Source organism: Amblyomma maculatum, chromosome 4 (assembly GCF_055883805.1).
Source record: "Amblyomma maculatum isolate TAMU_Amacu chromosome 4, ASM5588380v1, whole genome shotgun sequence".
Taxonomy (NCBI): domain Eukaryota; kingdom Metazoa; phylum Arthropoda; class Arachnida; order Ixodida; family Ixodidae; genus Amblyomma; species Amblyomma maculatum.
Window position 1 is genome coordinate 35,160,320 of NC_139347.1, and position 17,190 is coordinate 35,177,509.

The following is a 17,190-nucleotide window of genomic DNA, read 5'->3' on the forward strand; positions in this document are numbered from 1 at the left end:
AAGAACGAAAACCAGAACTAACCCTCAACAGAAGGAAACATTTGGAGAAGGAAAGCAGAATTTTTCGTCAAACGGAAAAACAATAAAGACTGGTATCCGAACTGACAAGCTGAAAAATTAGTAGGCCATGATGCAATCCATTACTTCAAAGACATGTAAGGCGTTTTCGACCGCCGACTTGGCCGTAAAAGATTTTTTTACCCCTCCCTTCTTGGCAGCCGTGATTCACTTGGATACGTCACTATCGATATCTAGCAGTGATCATATATGATATTTTTTTCGGAACCAAATGTGTAAGTTGCTAGATGCTAATGGGTCGGTAGCAGCAACAAAGCATATCGCCATGTTTGCAGCTTGGGCAGAGGCAACCTATTTGTCGTGAACACGCATTTTCGATAGCGGTGGGCTGGGAACGAAAGGGGAGTGCCGTGAAACAAAGGCACCAAACCATTGCGCACCCCTCACGAGCCAAGAAAGGTGGTTGGGCGTGCCCTCTAGACGCAGACACGAAGAAAATCTGGCCTCGTCGATGCCACGAATGCTTCTAATGTGTGTGCTAAGACTTTGCCAGCGAATAACACCGACGAAGGACGGCCGCAACACTACAAAACTATCGCCAGATCGTTTCCCCGCAAACCACGCATGCACTAATTTTTGCCGCTGTGCACAAAACGTGCAGCGCACAAAAGGTCCAATGCAACCATTCTTTCCTCTTCGCATGAGCCAGCTGGGTATATGCTCTTGCTGCGTCTGCGACGGGACACGAAAGCCTTCGCGGGCGTGCTCCATATAACAGCTTTGCACTGCAAAAGTAGGCGTATTGCAGCAACCATGTTCGCACAAGCGATTGCTGGGGCAACCGATACTGCCAATTTCAGCCGCCTCCATAAAAAAGTAGCAAATCGAACGAGCAGGTGCGTTGCCGAAACCACACCTGCATAAGCAATTGTTCATTGGCCTGCGCTTCATGTGCATTGCTGCCCATTGTTCTTCTTTTTTATTTTTTCTATAGCTGGCGTTATATATTGATAGGCACAAGTAACATCTCAAAACGCCATCTTCGGTCTTGCCAGCTCGTGAGCCAGTTGCGATACTCGCTTTTTAAGTAGGCAAGCCTTATATCACGTTCACACTGATATGGTGTTGGAAACTGTAACAATTTTACCGCCTTTTCGTGGCGCAGGGCAGCTATTTCAGCTCTACCCAAACAATCTTTCGAGGTCAGCTGTGGAAAACTCTGCCTTCACTACATCAATTTCTATTAGCACAGTGAGCTCATTTTCAGCATCAGCAGTTTTATAAATAACGCAAATTACTTCGGGCTGGAAAAGGGCTACAAGCCTTGTGCACGGCGCAGTGTTGAACTGTGCCATTACTGTGCCTTTCATAGCTGCGCATGCTGCCTCAGACGCTAGAAGGTCACGCAGTAATCTAAATTTAGAATAACAATCTGTTGGCACCCTATTCTACCGACCTAGAAGTTTTATAGAATCGCCCTCACTTTGTCACTAAGAGATATATCACACTACTGCCGACTCCTCGCATAATGGAGTTAGCTGCTCAAACATGTCACACCGACAGGCATGCTTAGTGAGGGGTGAAGGCGCTTTTAACAGCTTTCCCAGCTTGTACTCTCGTAGGAAAATTCTCACTTCCTTTCGGAATGTCGAACCCTTGGCTAGCAATTTTACTGGCGACAGCCAATGCACAGGCTCCGAGTATAGAAGCAGGTGTTGGTGTTCTGAGCACACCTTTCCGCAAAGCATTTTGAAAAGGCGACTAGCCTTTCTTCAATAATTTTCACAGCTTTGAGCTGCATTACTTGACTAGCTCTCGGCTCAGTTCCCCTGATGCTAAAACTTTCGTTTGAAGCTTTAACGTGAAAACACGACTGAACTTTTCCATTTCTCATTTAGAATGCCTACTAAACCTATCAGTGTGAAAACAATAAACGGGTGCCGTCGGCGCATACTCCGGTGTGCACACCATCTTAACTAAATTCACTCGAAAAAAAAAAAGAGAAAAGATTGTATACGGTATTTAAGAAGTCTTGAACTTATGCTGCCGTTTCGAGCTCCTTCCACGAAAGTAATACTTAGTCGAGTAATAAGTAATCTACGGAACACGCAAACGCGATGAGCTGTGGGTAGACGGGCAAGTTGAAGCTCCCATCCACGTCAAAATAAAACTGCCCGGCAGACTTCAATTTTTAAAGAACCTGGCCTAGCCCATCAGACGCTAATACTCTCAATAATTGCGGAACCGTATTATTTAGGCACGGACTTACTTTTGTTTTAATGTTCTTGATTTCACCTAGTCATTCCCAACGATGGTACCGAACACTTCGTGTAAGTCATGATAAGCCTCTCGCAGGTGATGTGAGGCCTCACCTGTTCGGCTACGTAGTAATTAATAATGTATTTTGCGTTTTCTGCCGAATAGATCCCCAGCCAAAACGAAAAGAGGTTTTGTGCATCAAAGAGAGAGAGAGAGAGAGAGAGAGAGAGAGAGAGAGAAACAGAGAGAGATGAACGGAAAGCTGGCAGCCTATCTAGGCGATGCCCAGTACGCTACCCTACACGTGGGGAGGAAAACAAACCTAAGAAAACCACGTGTTTGAAAAGTGGCAATAGGAAATAAAATACGGCAGGTGCACTCAGAACGGCCTGCAGCGTATGTATCGACTATACGTAACGCACTAAATGACCAGAAAAGTTAAGTTAATTAACAAAGCGTATTATCAGATCTCTGCATCTTCTAACGTGTCGCCTCACAACCACAGCATGCGCGAAGCTAGCAGGTGCGCCACTTCCAACCAACCGATTAATCTGGGTTAGTTCAAGTGGCTAACGATGCAAACTTACTACGGTTGCGTTATTTTGATTTATGAGGCTCCAGGTTCCGCATTTTCCTTTTCTTCGTTTTTTCTTTTTTTTTTTTTTTCCACTTCGAGGAAGTCTAGGTTCTTATCATGATAGGCTTAGAGCTTTGCCCGGATGTGGCAGGCTAGCTATATAGGCTGGCACGAGGGATCTTCGTGGAAGCACTTATCGGTGCACAGAACGCGTAGCATCGTGCGTCCAATTTCCACGATTTAGAGATTTGCGAAAGTATCTTGGCACCCTCTGTAGCTGCGACACTGTGATAGTATACAGTTTTCTTCACGCCAGACGCAATCTAAACAAAGACAGCCAACACGTATACCTTGGCAGTACTACCAAGAAATGGCAGGCGGGTGTGGCGTCGCAATAGCAGCAGCGGCGGTATTGTTTTTTTTCATGAGGTAGCATGGTGGAAAGCGCCACTGTGTAGAGCTGCGTAAGATGCGACGCTCCGCACACATATACCCTTGAATTAGACACGGACGCAGTACGCAGTTAGTGTGCACGTGCCGCGATGGTTTGGTGGACACCATGAAGGCTTTTCCGGACCCCTATTTAAGTACCCCAGTGCTAAATGAAGTGATTCTGAATATAGCTGACTGTAATAGATGGGACTGAAAACCTGCAAATGTGAATCTGTTCATTATGAATGGTAGAACGTGCCTTATAATTAGGCTTCGGACACGGCACGAACCACTGGACTTGGCGTCGCGTTATCTGACGGACTGATTGAACGTATCGGTTGGCCATATGCAAAGCATGCACAAAAAGTAATACCCCTCATTTTGTTCTCACATATATCCCATTCTCGGTCGAAATATATGACTTTGAGTCACCAATGAACAAGGACATGCATGCCCAAGTTTGTAGCGGCTTTTTTCCCCCTCAACGACAGTAATACGGGCAACAACGCCCACACTCACAGCAGCCCGAAAACAAAATCCCACATTCCCTATTCTCCTTGCAGTACTGACTTGGAACCCACTCATTTCTATTTTTGCAGTTTGCGGATTCAGATTTAAGAAAGGCGACAGAGCCATCACGACGTGAGATAACGCTAAAGAATCATTGCGGTCGGATGGGCACCCTGGTGCGTGCTACCGCAGACATCGACATGCTTCTTGCTTTAACGTACAGCTTTTTAAAGAGATAGAGTAAGGAATTCGTTCTGTTTAAAACCCGGCGTCACCGCCGTCTTGCGGCGGTCGGAAAAGTTCTGATCGGTCGGCAGAGCCATGACGTCACAACGACACGATCTCGCGCGGGAATTTCAAATGCACCGCATTCAAATAAAGCAAACGGATTAGGAGAAGGTTAAAATGGAGCCAGAATTGTCAGCGTGGTTCTTATAATTTATATTGTTACGAAGACGACGAAGCGGGCAGTGGCGTGGGGCGGAGAGCTCGCGCTAGGCCCGCTGGCCATTAAACCATATTTCATCATCATGCCATCACGTCGCTCTGTTTCTGTTGTGTTTAAGAAAACCGAAATAATTGATTAAAAATCTGTCGCCATTGGTGTTCCAACTCGGCCGTCTGCATGTCAGGAGGGCACACAACGCGCCACGAAGGGGTGTTGCATGATACTAAGCGTGTTAAAGAGCCAACTACTGAATGCGCTGTGCTGCGTATAACTTAGTAACGTGTGTTTGTGATATGCACTTATGTAACAGTATAAATAATCTTAAAATCTTAAACAATTTAAACAAGAACAATTTTCAAAAATTCCTGGAATGACAAAGTGCTCTTATATTCGCTATCGCGTGAAGTCTTAAGGCGAAGCTTCAGCGTCCTAATTTTTTAACCCAATTTATAGTAAACGTTACTGCGTGGCGTAGGGCAGCGTGTACGGCTAACGACCCAGTGGTCAGAGATTCGAATTCACTGCATGAGCATTCATATATTCTTTTAAGCGACGTCACTATGACCCACCTCAAACCAATCGGGAATTTCAGTCTGGTCAACGTCGCTTTTTGCGTTGAAATCGACTTTCAACGCTATTACGCTGAAAACGCGACAAACGAAGCTTGCGTGCTCTTGTTCGCTATTGGCGCAAAGCTATTAACTGAACGAGATCACGTTAAAAAGGTATTTTAGGTCCGGTGGAGATGAGACAGTTATATTTCTGAATTACATAAATATTTAAGAAACAGTGTTCCAGAGAAAAGCTCTGGCATTAGATTTGGATAACCGTCGTAGCCCAATCGCAGAGTTGTGATTTAGGTCCATGCATAAAACACAAAACTCATGTGCAACGCTAACTTGTCTGGAAAACAATTTCTGACTAGGCTGACACTAGGTTATGACCTGTACTTGTTAACTAAAAAGTTCCTTAGTTCCAGATAGTGGAAATATCTGGTTTGTAATTTCATCCCTTAATTATTATGGCGACTCAATCCAATTTGATTTATAACGGACCAACAAACTTATCCCGACGAGCATGCTCAGCGAAATAAGCTACCAACGCTTGAACCACACTAATTATTTTACCACACAAGGGTACGTCGGCACAAACTCATAGTGCTGTGCTCAAAACGTTATAGATTGTGTTTTTGTATAAGAGTAATTAGGTTGATTCTGACGAAGGCTTTCAATGAGCGCCTACAATGTTACTTCCCAGTTTTCCATGTTGGAAATGATTTATTTTGACGCAGTAGTGCGCGTTGGGGGGGGGGGGGGAGAGAGAGAGAGAGAGAGAGAGAGAGAGATTTGGGTTGTTCTTTAAGTATAATAGACGATTGTGTGATTGCTTTCAATGTTTTGAAAAAAAAAAAAACGAAAAGTGTTCTGCATATTCGTTTGCGTAAACCATTTGAAGACCTTTGTGACAATAATACAGGTCTTTTATTACTTCGGTCCTCTTATACGTTTTCTAAACCTTTGTTTAAAAATAAATTGAAATTTATTCATTCCAGAGTACAAAAGTGCCAGATTTTACTGATATATTATAGATATGAGCTAGAAAAGGGCAGGTAATATCGAGCATTGTAACTTTAAGGTCAGAAAAAATCTTCCCGTCACTCTCTTCCTGACCTTTGAAGACCGCTATCAGCTCCACTGTGAGAGCGGCATTTTTCTTGTTTTTTTTTTTTTTATTTACCATGGCGAATGATAGTCTTAGTTGTTTACGCGCCATTAAACACAACACCACACAAAGCATCATTTTATTAAAATAATATTTCTAATTTGTTTACCAAGAAAAGAAAGCATCTCGGGGTGATGAACGTTACCTACTAGTCCACAAAAATAATCACTGAACTTATTCTTCGAGGCTGCAGTCAGCATATTTTATGCAATTACTATTAACAACATCACCTAAATTTTACTATTCTTTTTTTCAAACACGTTCAGCTGCTCACATATTTGGCTTTGTCTCCCAACGTCCAGAAACATGTTGAGGTGATAAGAGTTTCTGCTATTTTTGACATTTAGCTCAGTTTATTTGGGTACCTTATAAAAATACAAAACTCCTGCGGTTATTTTTGTCGCACGTTTGTGTCCTAAGCAAATAAAATGTTTTACGGTTACTTCATCCAGCGCAGATGGTGAATTGTCGAATGGTCGTTCCACCCAAAAAGGTACGAGGAGCTCTTGCTCGAAATAAATAAAAGTTTAAAGGAAGAATGGAAGAGACAGCAGTGCGCACGCCGTATATACGTGCAGGTAAAAATAATGCTGCAGTAGGAGGTAAACTTTTGTGTAGCTGGATATATATCAGCGTCTACGATTTTGAAGAGACAGACACTGACATCATGTATGGTAGTCTGGTGGAAGAGAAGAGAGAGTCTGCAAACTACGCTGAGGGACAAACATCGTACGGCGGCGGACGACGTCCTGAACAACCCGTGGTACCAACTCCGCCATATTTATGCTTTCATGGCGGGATTGCGCAGAATATTTATCACCTCTTGTACCAACAAAAAAGAGCAATTTCTATCGACTATGTGAGGAGCAGAGTCATTTAATTTCCTATTCCTGCATTTACAACACAGGTGCAGTCTCTTAGGAGGGAATAATGCTATTCAGGTTGCTCTTATTGCAAAACTATTAGAGGGCATGAACTCTATTCACCCCTCAACGCAAGGCCAGTACATTTTCCTCAGCTTCATGAAGAGTACTTCCTTTGTCCGTGGCTACCACATTTCATTACTTTACCGTCTTTCCATCGCAGCTTCCTCCTACTCCGGTGTCCGCCCGGAGTCAGTGCCATCGACATGTTCGGGGGAGACGGGAACTACATTGGAGGACACGTGACGCTGACGTCATCAGACTGCGCGCTTCTACTACACAGGCACTACGTGCACGGCGTCGGACGGACGCCGTCGCTGCAGTTCAAAGACTTTTTCGAAGCTTTCAAGACGTGAGTAGTTCTTGTTTGCTTGTCATGGATGTATGCCGTCTCTTATAGCAGCCATTCCCACCAACTGTCCTCTATGCGCCCTGAATGCTATAAACTGAAAACAACAACAACAACAACAACAAAATATCCTTGGCGTCAACAGCTAGAGAGAAAAAAATAACGAATTAACGGTGCCTTTATGGGAGAATTGTTGAATGACTCGGGGACAGGCAGCGGCAAATAGCTAGTTGGTTTCTAATGTTTCGTTCCAGCTATTTTAATATTGCTCCTTTACAACATCCTACATAAGGTTCTCCGCTTTCATTCCGTTCTGAAGAACTGGCCCTGTGCCGATGAAGGTGTGTGCTCTTCAACTGAAACTGCCGCTGGTAAGTTACGTGGTGTCGTACAAGACAAGCCGCTGCCTGGTGCTTAATTAAGGCCATTGTTGCGTCGAAGGCACGTCAACTATTCTTAACACCAAATTAAAAAGTGGTTAAATAAAATATTTTCGTCGTCTGTGCTCTAAGTGATTCACATTGATGTTGTTACGGGAAAGGTGCACAGTATTTCTAAGAAAATAAAGCCAAAATTTTGGCAAATTAAAAACAAGTACAATTGTGGCTCTCATCAGTTTAACATGCCTGCCGTGGTGTTCAAGTGATTAAGGCTATCGACATCTAATCCCGAGGGCAAGGGTTAGATTACGGTCGCTTCAGAGTTTTTCGATGCAGGTGAAACGTAAAGGCGTCCGCGTGCTGTGCGATGTCAGTGCCCGTTAAAGAACTCCAGGAGTCCTACTTTAAGGCGCCCCACTTACCCTGAGTCGCTTTAGGACATTAAACTCCAGATACTGTACCATTAATATATAATGAATGAACGCTACAATCTTTCTGCGTCTTCCTCAAAAAGTACAGAAAACAATTTTCAAGCCGTATGCAAACGTTGAATACGCGTCCCCAGCTTCAGGCCTAAGCCTAATCCGCAGGTAGCCAGGTGACCGTTACAATGACAACGCTTAAATTCGCTTAGACAGTTCTTTGCCATTATACAGAGTGAAACAGACTACCATGCTTAGTTTTTTTTTTTTTTTTATCATTATCTGATGCAATGAGAAGCAATCCGAGTTGTACGGGCACAACTGCTCCACACTATCATTAGGGCTGCTGCGGGAAATAATTTAATCAGCTGCTTTCTTTCCTCAGCTATACCTCTTCGAGAGACCTAAGGCACGCTTTGTATCACAGCTTTGAAACAGTAAAATCTATTATCGTGGAAACAATGTGCTCAAACAGTGAGGCGTATAAAAAAGAAAGACGCCGACAGAGAAAGCAAACGGAATGGTGTGAGGAGCGGAAGACAGTAGAGTGTCGAGGCCCAAAACGCTTCCTAGCATTCGCGGCTAAAGCCGTCGATTTCGACTTCGACAGCACTAACTGCCTTCTAAACGGCCAAAGTGGAGCGCGCGGTCGGTCGTTTAAGCACCCTTTCGAGAAGGAAAAGTTTTACGAAATAAAAAAGAAACAAACGTCTCCCGGTGTAACTGGAAGCCTGTAGCTTACCGCCTGTCTCGAGCTGTGCACACTTCCTCTACATTTTTTTTCTTCATCCGTCTTCTTTACTGTGCACTTGGTCTACTTGTTTGTTTTCGTTCAATGCACCGGCTCTCTTCTTTTTTTTTTTTTCTTTCTTACCCGTTCGTTCTTTGGCAACGATGAAAGTGCCTCTCGGAGCGTGGCTTGAGGCCCGCCGCTTTCAACTTCGCAGGTCGTTCGTGAGCGCAGGTCCACACGAACAGGTCTGCATCAAGTACTCGGACGTCAACAACGCGCTACGAGAGGCCAAGTCAAGGCTAAGTGAGCTGAGATCTCGTTTCTTGAAACGCACGCCCGCTTCACCCTACACGCCTGTTTCACGCCTTCCCTTTTTGTGGTTGTGGTTACTTTTTGCCAGCTTTCTTTTTACTTCTTTCCTCTTCGCTAGTGGCTCGATTTGCGGGGCTTTACTTTTTGCCGCGTGCCGGAAAGCGCCGGTCAAGAACTCTTTAAGCCTTCAAGCAGTTCGACTCTATGTCAAGTTGACGTGGAAGACGGGGTTGTACAGCGGTGTAGCAAGGGGCGCACTAGGGCGCACGTGCCGGCAGGGCGGAATGTTTGCTTGATTAGCTCAATGTGGTTATTCTATTGTGCTTTGTTTGCATGAAAAAAAAAAAAACGAGTCCATCCACTCAAGATTCAATCAAGACAAAGGCTCAAGGCTGTACATGCGAAAAACCTTGAAACCTCGCCCAGATTCGTCGGATCGTAGGGGGAAGAGAGGAGACACAAAGTGGCAGTTCTTCCTAGCTTAGTGCATCTTTTCCGTGATTACAGCAAATAAATAAAAAAACACCTATTTGTTGTTACCAGCCTTACTCATTTCAATGAACAGTTAGTCGTCAAACGAATGCAAAATCTAGCGCGAGTTTTCAGGAAAGATCGTGAATAGTCACGGGATTTTATGTATCTTATTCACGGTTTCATTCCCGAGTGCTGGAATTACGGAGTGTTTACAATATTGCAAAAAGAAAAATAAATGCAAGAAGTAATTTATTCTCAGGCGTAGTTATAGTCTTGCAATGAACTCCACGCCCGCGAAGTCAAAGGCTCACCAGAAACGCTATTTTATACTTACTGAGCATTACAAAGTTCTTATATAGCCTACGCTGACTTGTATGTCATCCTATGCACATTCTACATTCGTGAAGGGAGTCTGCGCACTTAAAAGCGTCGACGTCTGGCTGAGTAGGCATGACAATGAGTAGCCCAGCGAAACAAAGTTTGGAAGTTTATCCTGGCTCATACGCGGCTGTATAGTTTTATGAACATGTTGTTAGTCCGCGCCTTTTTTTTCTTTCAAAGGAAAGTTTCTTTTTCTTTCCAGTAAAGAAAAAAAGTACAGAAACAGCAAACAAAGCACAGGAGAGCGTTCAGTTTTGCACCCAGAATCAAGCCCACTTTTGCCTGAGCAAGCCAGCGTTGTGGTGGTAGAAAGCGCTATTTTAACACTGCGACCGGTTTTCCTACGGCTGTTTCCTGCTTTCTGCTCCTTTTGCTTCTTATTCTTTCAGCACTAGGAACAAAGGAAATTGCGTGCTCAGCAGCTGCAAGCAAGGATAAGGTTGCTACTTTACAAGTTGCGAAACGTGACTTAAATGACGTCACTCTGAATTCATCGCAATTTCCCTCTGCCTTTTATACATCCATGTTTGCTAGGAGGAAGACATCCTGCTTTCAGAAGGAAATTATGCAAAGAAAAGTCAAAAGATTGCGCTCTTATACAATAGAGGTGCAACTCTGTAACCTTGAAGGAAATGAGCGAGAAAACGTCGAAAACAAAATGCTAGGTAAAGAAGGAATGCTTTCCACGTATGCGTATCCTTTTAATAAAACGTAAAGCTTACAGGTGGGTGTTTATTGATAGACGAACGCGACGAAATTATATGTATTGCATAGAACTAATTTGCAGAAAGAGCGGACATTGAGAGAGCGAAGCTGCGCCATAGGTCGCCAGAGCGGAGGTATATGAGCGTAAATAGTTCACCTCTCCGGTGGTGTTAAAATTAGGTTGAAAAAGCATTCCGCTAGGGAAAGCATATGTTCATTCGCTATAACCATTGGCTATTACTGTCACAAATAACCAGAGGACTTCAGCAATCTCGGGGAAACAAAGTTGAACAACGCCCATACACTGACGATTGCGCTGCCTGGTAAACACACACACACACACACACACACACACACACACACACACACACACACACACACACACACACACACACACACACACACACACACACACACACACACACACACACACACACACACACACGCACACGCACACGCACACGCACACGCACACGCACACGCACACACACACACACGCACGCACGCACACACACACACACACACACACACACACACACACACACACACACACACACACACACACACACACACACACACACACACACACACACACACACACACACACACACACACACACACGCGCGCGCGCGACTGAGATAAAAATGTAGTCATCTACTGACAATTCCCCCGTCTCTCATCTACCCTCTTGTTTCTTGTGAACATAAGAAAGGTCGGTTATTAGTGGGTAGCGGTCCTTTTTTAGCAATAAAATGCCGTGAAGAGATGCATCCGAGTACCGTGTGTGATAAGCGACCTCCTAAGCGGGAGCAGCAGATTACACCGTAATTGCGTTATTAGTTAAGCAGGTAAATTCAAGGAGATAAAGCCATCCAGATATAGGATAATGGCTACCTGTAGTGTCATCACATATGAACCAGGCTTTTCGGCGCTTATATTACGATGCATAAGCCTATTTGCTATCGCCAAGTGGGTAGCAGCTGTCTAGTGGGTACCTGTTAGTAGTGCTTGAAGAAATTGACGGCAAGTTTTCTCTCTCGCTCGATTTATTTGTGAACAGCGTGCATATATTACGCGAAATCCAACCACAAATAGCTGATAAAGGGAGATGTGCTTTATTTCGAACATAAGAGAATACTTTATTTAAAAAATTCCGCTCTTATCGAGATAACGAATGCGAGGAAAATGAATCGCTCGTCATGTGATACACACATAGAGAGTCAACAGACACTGACAGAACATAAAACATTCGAGATTTCTTGTTTTTCGCGAAGGTCAATGTGCAAGGATTATGCAATAAAAGAGATTAACGATCAGAAATTAGAAAAAAGAAATTACTACGCAGCGCCTGTGGGATTTCGACCCACGACCCTCGAATTTCAAGTGTTTTCGACTGAGCTACGGCGGCGGTTGTCCAGTCCTACTTTTTTAGGCATTTATGTTGCTTGTGACCGATCCTCAAGAGTATTCGGTGTTGTTACACTCGTCCATAGCGGCGGACGTGGAATGTCCTGTGTTAACGCGAGTCTCATGTAACGGCATCCTCTTCCAGTCATAGCACGGTCACTGCTTTGAGGTGCATATCGAAGCGACGTAATACAAGCACATAAGGCTCGGAGGCTGTGCTTCGTGTGGCCTGCTGCTTAGCTTTGCTGCATTGCCGGGTAGGAGGCAATGTCGTTGGAAAACAGTAACCGTGTTAGTGAGAAATGGACGATTTTGAACAACGTGATCTAATGGGTGAGTACGAGTTGTAAGCCTAACCTTCATAAGCTTCCTATGACATCAACGCCGCCAGATTCACGGTCCTCGTTAGGGTAATCAGCAAACAAACGTAAGCAAAGCATAAATACCCGGGAAAGTGGAAAATCGAATAGGCGCCACCGCAAGTCAGTCGGTAGAGCAACGGGCACGAACGGAGATCGTGCTGTCGTATACCACCAGCGCCGTGTGGTTTTCCTTTTCTGCTTTATAACCGTTTATCTCCGTGGCTGATTTGTTATACATTTATCAACACCCAAAACAGAAAATGATCACCGATTATTTTCTTGGTACCAGTTGTTATTGGCGCCCTTTGCATGCCTTTCTCTTGGGTTCGCGTGAATGCTCCGCCGATTGTACCCTAAAAGCATGAATAAATTTCTCACTGACTTTCATAAAAAACCATTACGTATAAGATAGCCGCCAATAGTGTCGGGTACCTGTGTACAGTTTGCTTCATTCAGAGCAAATTATTATTTCTATTTTTTTTTTTGTTCTCTACAGATTATATTCATCCGTACTCTGCAAATGACCCTCTTCCGGAACCTACTGCTATTGCACCTACTGCCGAGCTCACTTTGCTCGTCACGAAGATATTGGCGACACAGTAAGTGCGTCTTTTTTCTTTTTTTTTCTTTTCTTTTTTTTTCCGCGCAATACCTTCGCGCTGCAACTTGTGTTGTAGCAAGCAGCAGTCATAAATTGGATACTATGCAAAGGTAATAAAAAACGATGATGTGGACGAATTAATGCTTGTGTGAATAAATCCCGCTTCTATTGTGGTTTTAATTGTTTTTATAATGTAAATGTTTTTGAGCTGATCAAGGTAAGCATTCGAACCGCGTATTGACAAATCAAACACCGTCGGCGCTCAGGTCCGCGGTGTCGATAAATATGATGCACACGCTTCCAGCTTGACCAAACGGGGGATACGAAAATTGTTGCAAACAGAAAAAAAGAACACAAATAAAATATAGTGCTAATGTCTGTTTTGTGCAAAAAATTGGTTAATTTCTTGGCTTATAACAGGTTAGGCAGAGAATCCAATTCACTTTTTTTTTTTTCGTCATTTTAAGTAAGGAAGTAACGCGCAACGGATCATAAATCGCTTCCCTTGGGAAAGTGATGTTCAGGTTGCGTTATGAGATTTTTGCAGCCGAAATCACAGTTAAAATAACTGATGCCGTATCAATTGCCTTACCCGTTTTCGATGAATTGTTACGAACATGCAAATCGATTCCCAATTTGCGCGGGTGTGATCTGCAATTTAGGCTCTGTTGTGAGACGCGTTCTTAGCAAAATCTTACCATGTGGCTGCAGTTCTATACGCGCCGTCCGATCGAGATGCGCCTACGTGACACGGTTTGGCAATACGCTTCCGAAAGGCACCTCTGGCTTACCTCCATGGATATTTAAAAGAAAAACGCCCCGTGCATGTACATTGAACGATAAAAAAAAAAAATATTAAGAAATGAGCTTACAAGCAGCATTTTCGCTGCCCTCATAGCAGTTTTATATCATGTTCGCCTTTTATGAAAAGTCCTTAGGCCTTATGGTTTGGTTTTGGTCTTTGTAAAAAAGCGCTTAGAATACCAATCAATGTATAAATACACGCTCCTTCTTTAAGGTAAGAATTCCCGTCGGTACCATTCAAGATATTTTATTCTTTAGATATAAGTAAGGGTTCCACTTTTCGGCTCGAAGCCAAAGACTGTGGTCTGATACCATTTGAGCAGTGCCCTACATACGTGGGAGTCAGTCAACTCCGATTTCTAGTTGAGTTTCTTTTTTTTTTTTTTACCATGGACGCTAAATATGCTTCTTCATAGATCCCCGTAAACGCTCCTCGACATAACTGAGGTACATTTTATGGCTTTCCCATGCAGTGTGTTCATGTGGCCCCTTGGCGGCCGGCGATTAACTCGCAACAACAAAATTCACGCCCTGAACGCGCAACTCTCCTTTATCACGCGGTACCGTTCTTGTAGAACAGTGTTTCTTAGCCATGGATGTATCGGGGACCCCTTATGAAACAGTGGATGGTCTGGAAGACCTATTGAGACCGGGGACAGGGAGGGGAGGGAGGGTGGAAGAGGGTTATTTCTCGCGCGTGGTCATTTTCAGCATAATATACACTCTCGTGTTTTTTTTTTTTTTTGTGTTTTTTTTTTCGCTTCGAGAAACTGAAGTTGGCTTTGAACCTTCACGCTTTTAACTCTACAAAACTGTTTCCAGTGAAGGCAGAGCTATCGAGCGACCCCCCCTTGTGTGTGTGTGTGTGTGTGTGTGGGGGGGGGGGGGGGGGGGGGGGGGCATGGGTTTCACGGACCCCGAAAATCGCTTTTAAAACCCCTCGGGGTCGGCTGACTCCTATTTGAGAAACACTGTCGAAAAGCATCAAGTCACTCCAAAAGAGCCGCCTTAAACGTATTTAAAAATATTTAGCAGTCCATATGAAAGTTCGGAGAGTTTGATCCGTTGTATTTGTCTGTGACTTTCCTTCAGCTTCGATTTGTCCCTACACAAAGCAGGCGTTATGCTAAAGTCTGACCAATCTGATTCGTTTGCAGGTTTCGCATGACGCACGACGAGATACTGAACGGCCTGTCCCTGATCGACACGTCTAAGACGGACCTGTGGGACCTGTGTCCTGCGCACGTGAAGCCTGTTCCATGTACTGTAGAGCGGTACCGCAGCATGGACGGGCGCTGCAACAACATCAAGCACCCTTCGTGGGGAGTCACCAACAGCCCTTTTGTGCGCTTCCTTCCTCCCCTTTACAGCGATGGTGAGTATACTCGGATGCGAAGACAGCTTACTCACTATACTGTTTCGCTTGAAGCAAACTAATGAAGCGTACATCGAAGCTCTGTTTAGCCGCTCGTGTTTCCACAGTACAAGCCGAGAATTTTTTTGAAAAACTGGTAGGAGATAGTGTGACCAAATTCATAATGTAAATAGTGCAACCTAGAAGGGACAAGGAAAAAAATAAAGAAGGAACAGAGAACGAGCGCTCGTCTGGCCGACATCTTAAGACAGTCAGATATGTCCATGACTATCTGATTTTTGTAGAACTTGGGCGTTTTCCAGCTCGAATGGCTGACATTCTAAAAGTGTTCAGGAAGTGTGGGTAAGGACTACTGTTCACCTTTGAGGCGACAATTAACGAGCAACTGCAGTGTTTGGACCTGCGGATGCATTTCGACCTCCTCCTCTTTTTCTAGTCCCTTGTAGGTTGCGCTGTTTACATTATGAATGCCTACCAACTCGGTCAATTCAACGTTTGTTAGAGTGACCAAAGTAGCACATGAGCGCAAGTGAAAATTTCCATCACCTCTACGTCTTCGTTGCTACCTTCCATGCTATCGTTAAGTTAACACGCTGTACTGTGGGTAACCACCAACCAGAAAGTTGACGCCCACGATAAGCATGGTACTAACCTCAGTTAACCGTGGCTGTGTCATCGCTGTTTCACAGTGAAAATGGTGTTTAGCTAAAATAAGCTGACCTGTGAATACGTTGTAAGCTAAGCTATACCAGCGTCGCACATGGCACAATATGCAAGGAATATTAGAAATATGTCTCGCAGATTTACCGGCTCACGCATAAACCAGGAATCGTATGTTGGGGGTAACGGATCGTAAAAGTTGGCTAAATTGCTGAAAAAAGAGGTGCACTGAATGCCATGTGCACCGCCCGTCCTCTCAGATCCGTTGATTTCGAAACACGTGATTATTTTCGTGAAGTAATTGGCAACAAATTGATCATGCTCGAGGCGTGCTTTAGCCCGTCCGAAACATGTCGTTTTCAATGAACGAGGGCACTCAGAGGACCATGGCGTAATAAAAATCCTGTGTCCTCTTGATTTTCTTAAAATGGCCATTGGGCTATTGCATACCTTTATTTGTAATATCAATCAGTGGTGACTATCGTGCTACCTGCTAGGTTGCTCTCGGTGCTTAGGAAAAAAAAAAAGAGAGAGAGAGAGAGAGAGAACTGCGACATGCGCAGGTGCCAAGCAAATCTCTCGCCAGGTTTCTCGGTTGCCTTTTACTCGTTGCCTTTTACTCTTTTCAACCCTTTATCTCTCCAAGTAATCCTTGTACAATGCGAGGTTCAATTCAGCGTGCTTGAGCCACTTGCGCACAGCGTCTGAGAGATAAGCCATCCATTTCGGTGTACCAACATGCTGATAACCTGTTAGCTGGCCTATTACTGATATCGCTAGGACATAATTCTCAAGTGAAATAATCAGTCTCTTTAGTAATAATAACCAAGCTGCGCTATGGGAAGTGCACTAGCGTGAGATTAGGCTGTTTTAGCTGTTTGCGCTTACTGTTTGCGCTTTCCTAGGAGGTTATCCTTAGGCTCTCTCTCTCTCTCTCTCTCTCTATATATATATATATATATATATATATATATATATATATATATATATATATATATATATATATACATAGATACAGATAGATAGATAGATGTAGAAAGAAATACGGAACATCACACTGGCGCATTAAGCCTCTGATGTCTAAGTAAGTTGGTAGCGCTCCAATTTGACTCGTCTAATAAGGACAAGGTGAAGGCTCACGCGAAAAATGACATGTAAAATCTCCCAGATTACTTTTTTTTATATTGTGTATTAGTGAGGGGCTAGAGTTATGCTTCGCACACATATCGTGGCAGTTTTTTTTAAAGCAGTCGACGACATCATTACCATTGAGTATATCAAATATAGTGTCTCTAATCGACCTAGGACTCGTCTTACGAATATGGCTTGAGTCTAG

General features: G+C 43.9%; 1 protein-coding gene across 1 annotated transcript in view; it reads left to right on the plus strand.

Annotated features, from left to right (window-relative positions):
* The first annotated feature begins 6,633 nt into the window (after positions 1 to 6,633).
* Positions 6,634 to 17,190, plus strand: part of LOC146190681 (salivary peroxidase/catechol oxidase-like) — a 57,704-nt gene continuing 47,147 nt past the window's right edge. The window contains exons 1-5 of the mRNA XM_084600227.1: positions 6,634 to 6,695; positions 7,053 to 7,241; positions 8,988 to 9,076; positions 12,911 to 13,013; positions 14,977 to 15,194. Coding sequence (XP_084456353.1) covers positions 6,634 to 6,695; positions 7,053 to 7,241; positions 8,988 to 9,076; positions 12,911 to 13,013; positions 14,977 to 15,194 — 661 coding nt within the window. The remainder of the gene's footprint in view (positions 6,696 to 7,052; positions 7,242 to 8,987; positions 9,077 to 12,910; positions 13,014 to 14,976; positions 15,195 to 17,190) is intronic.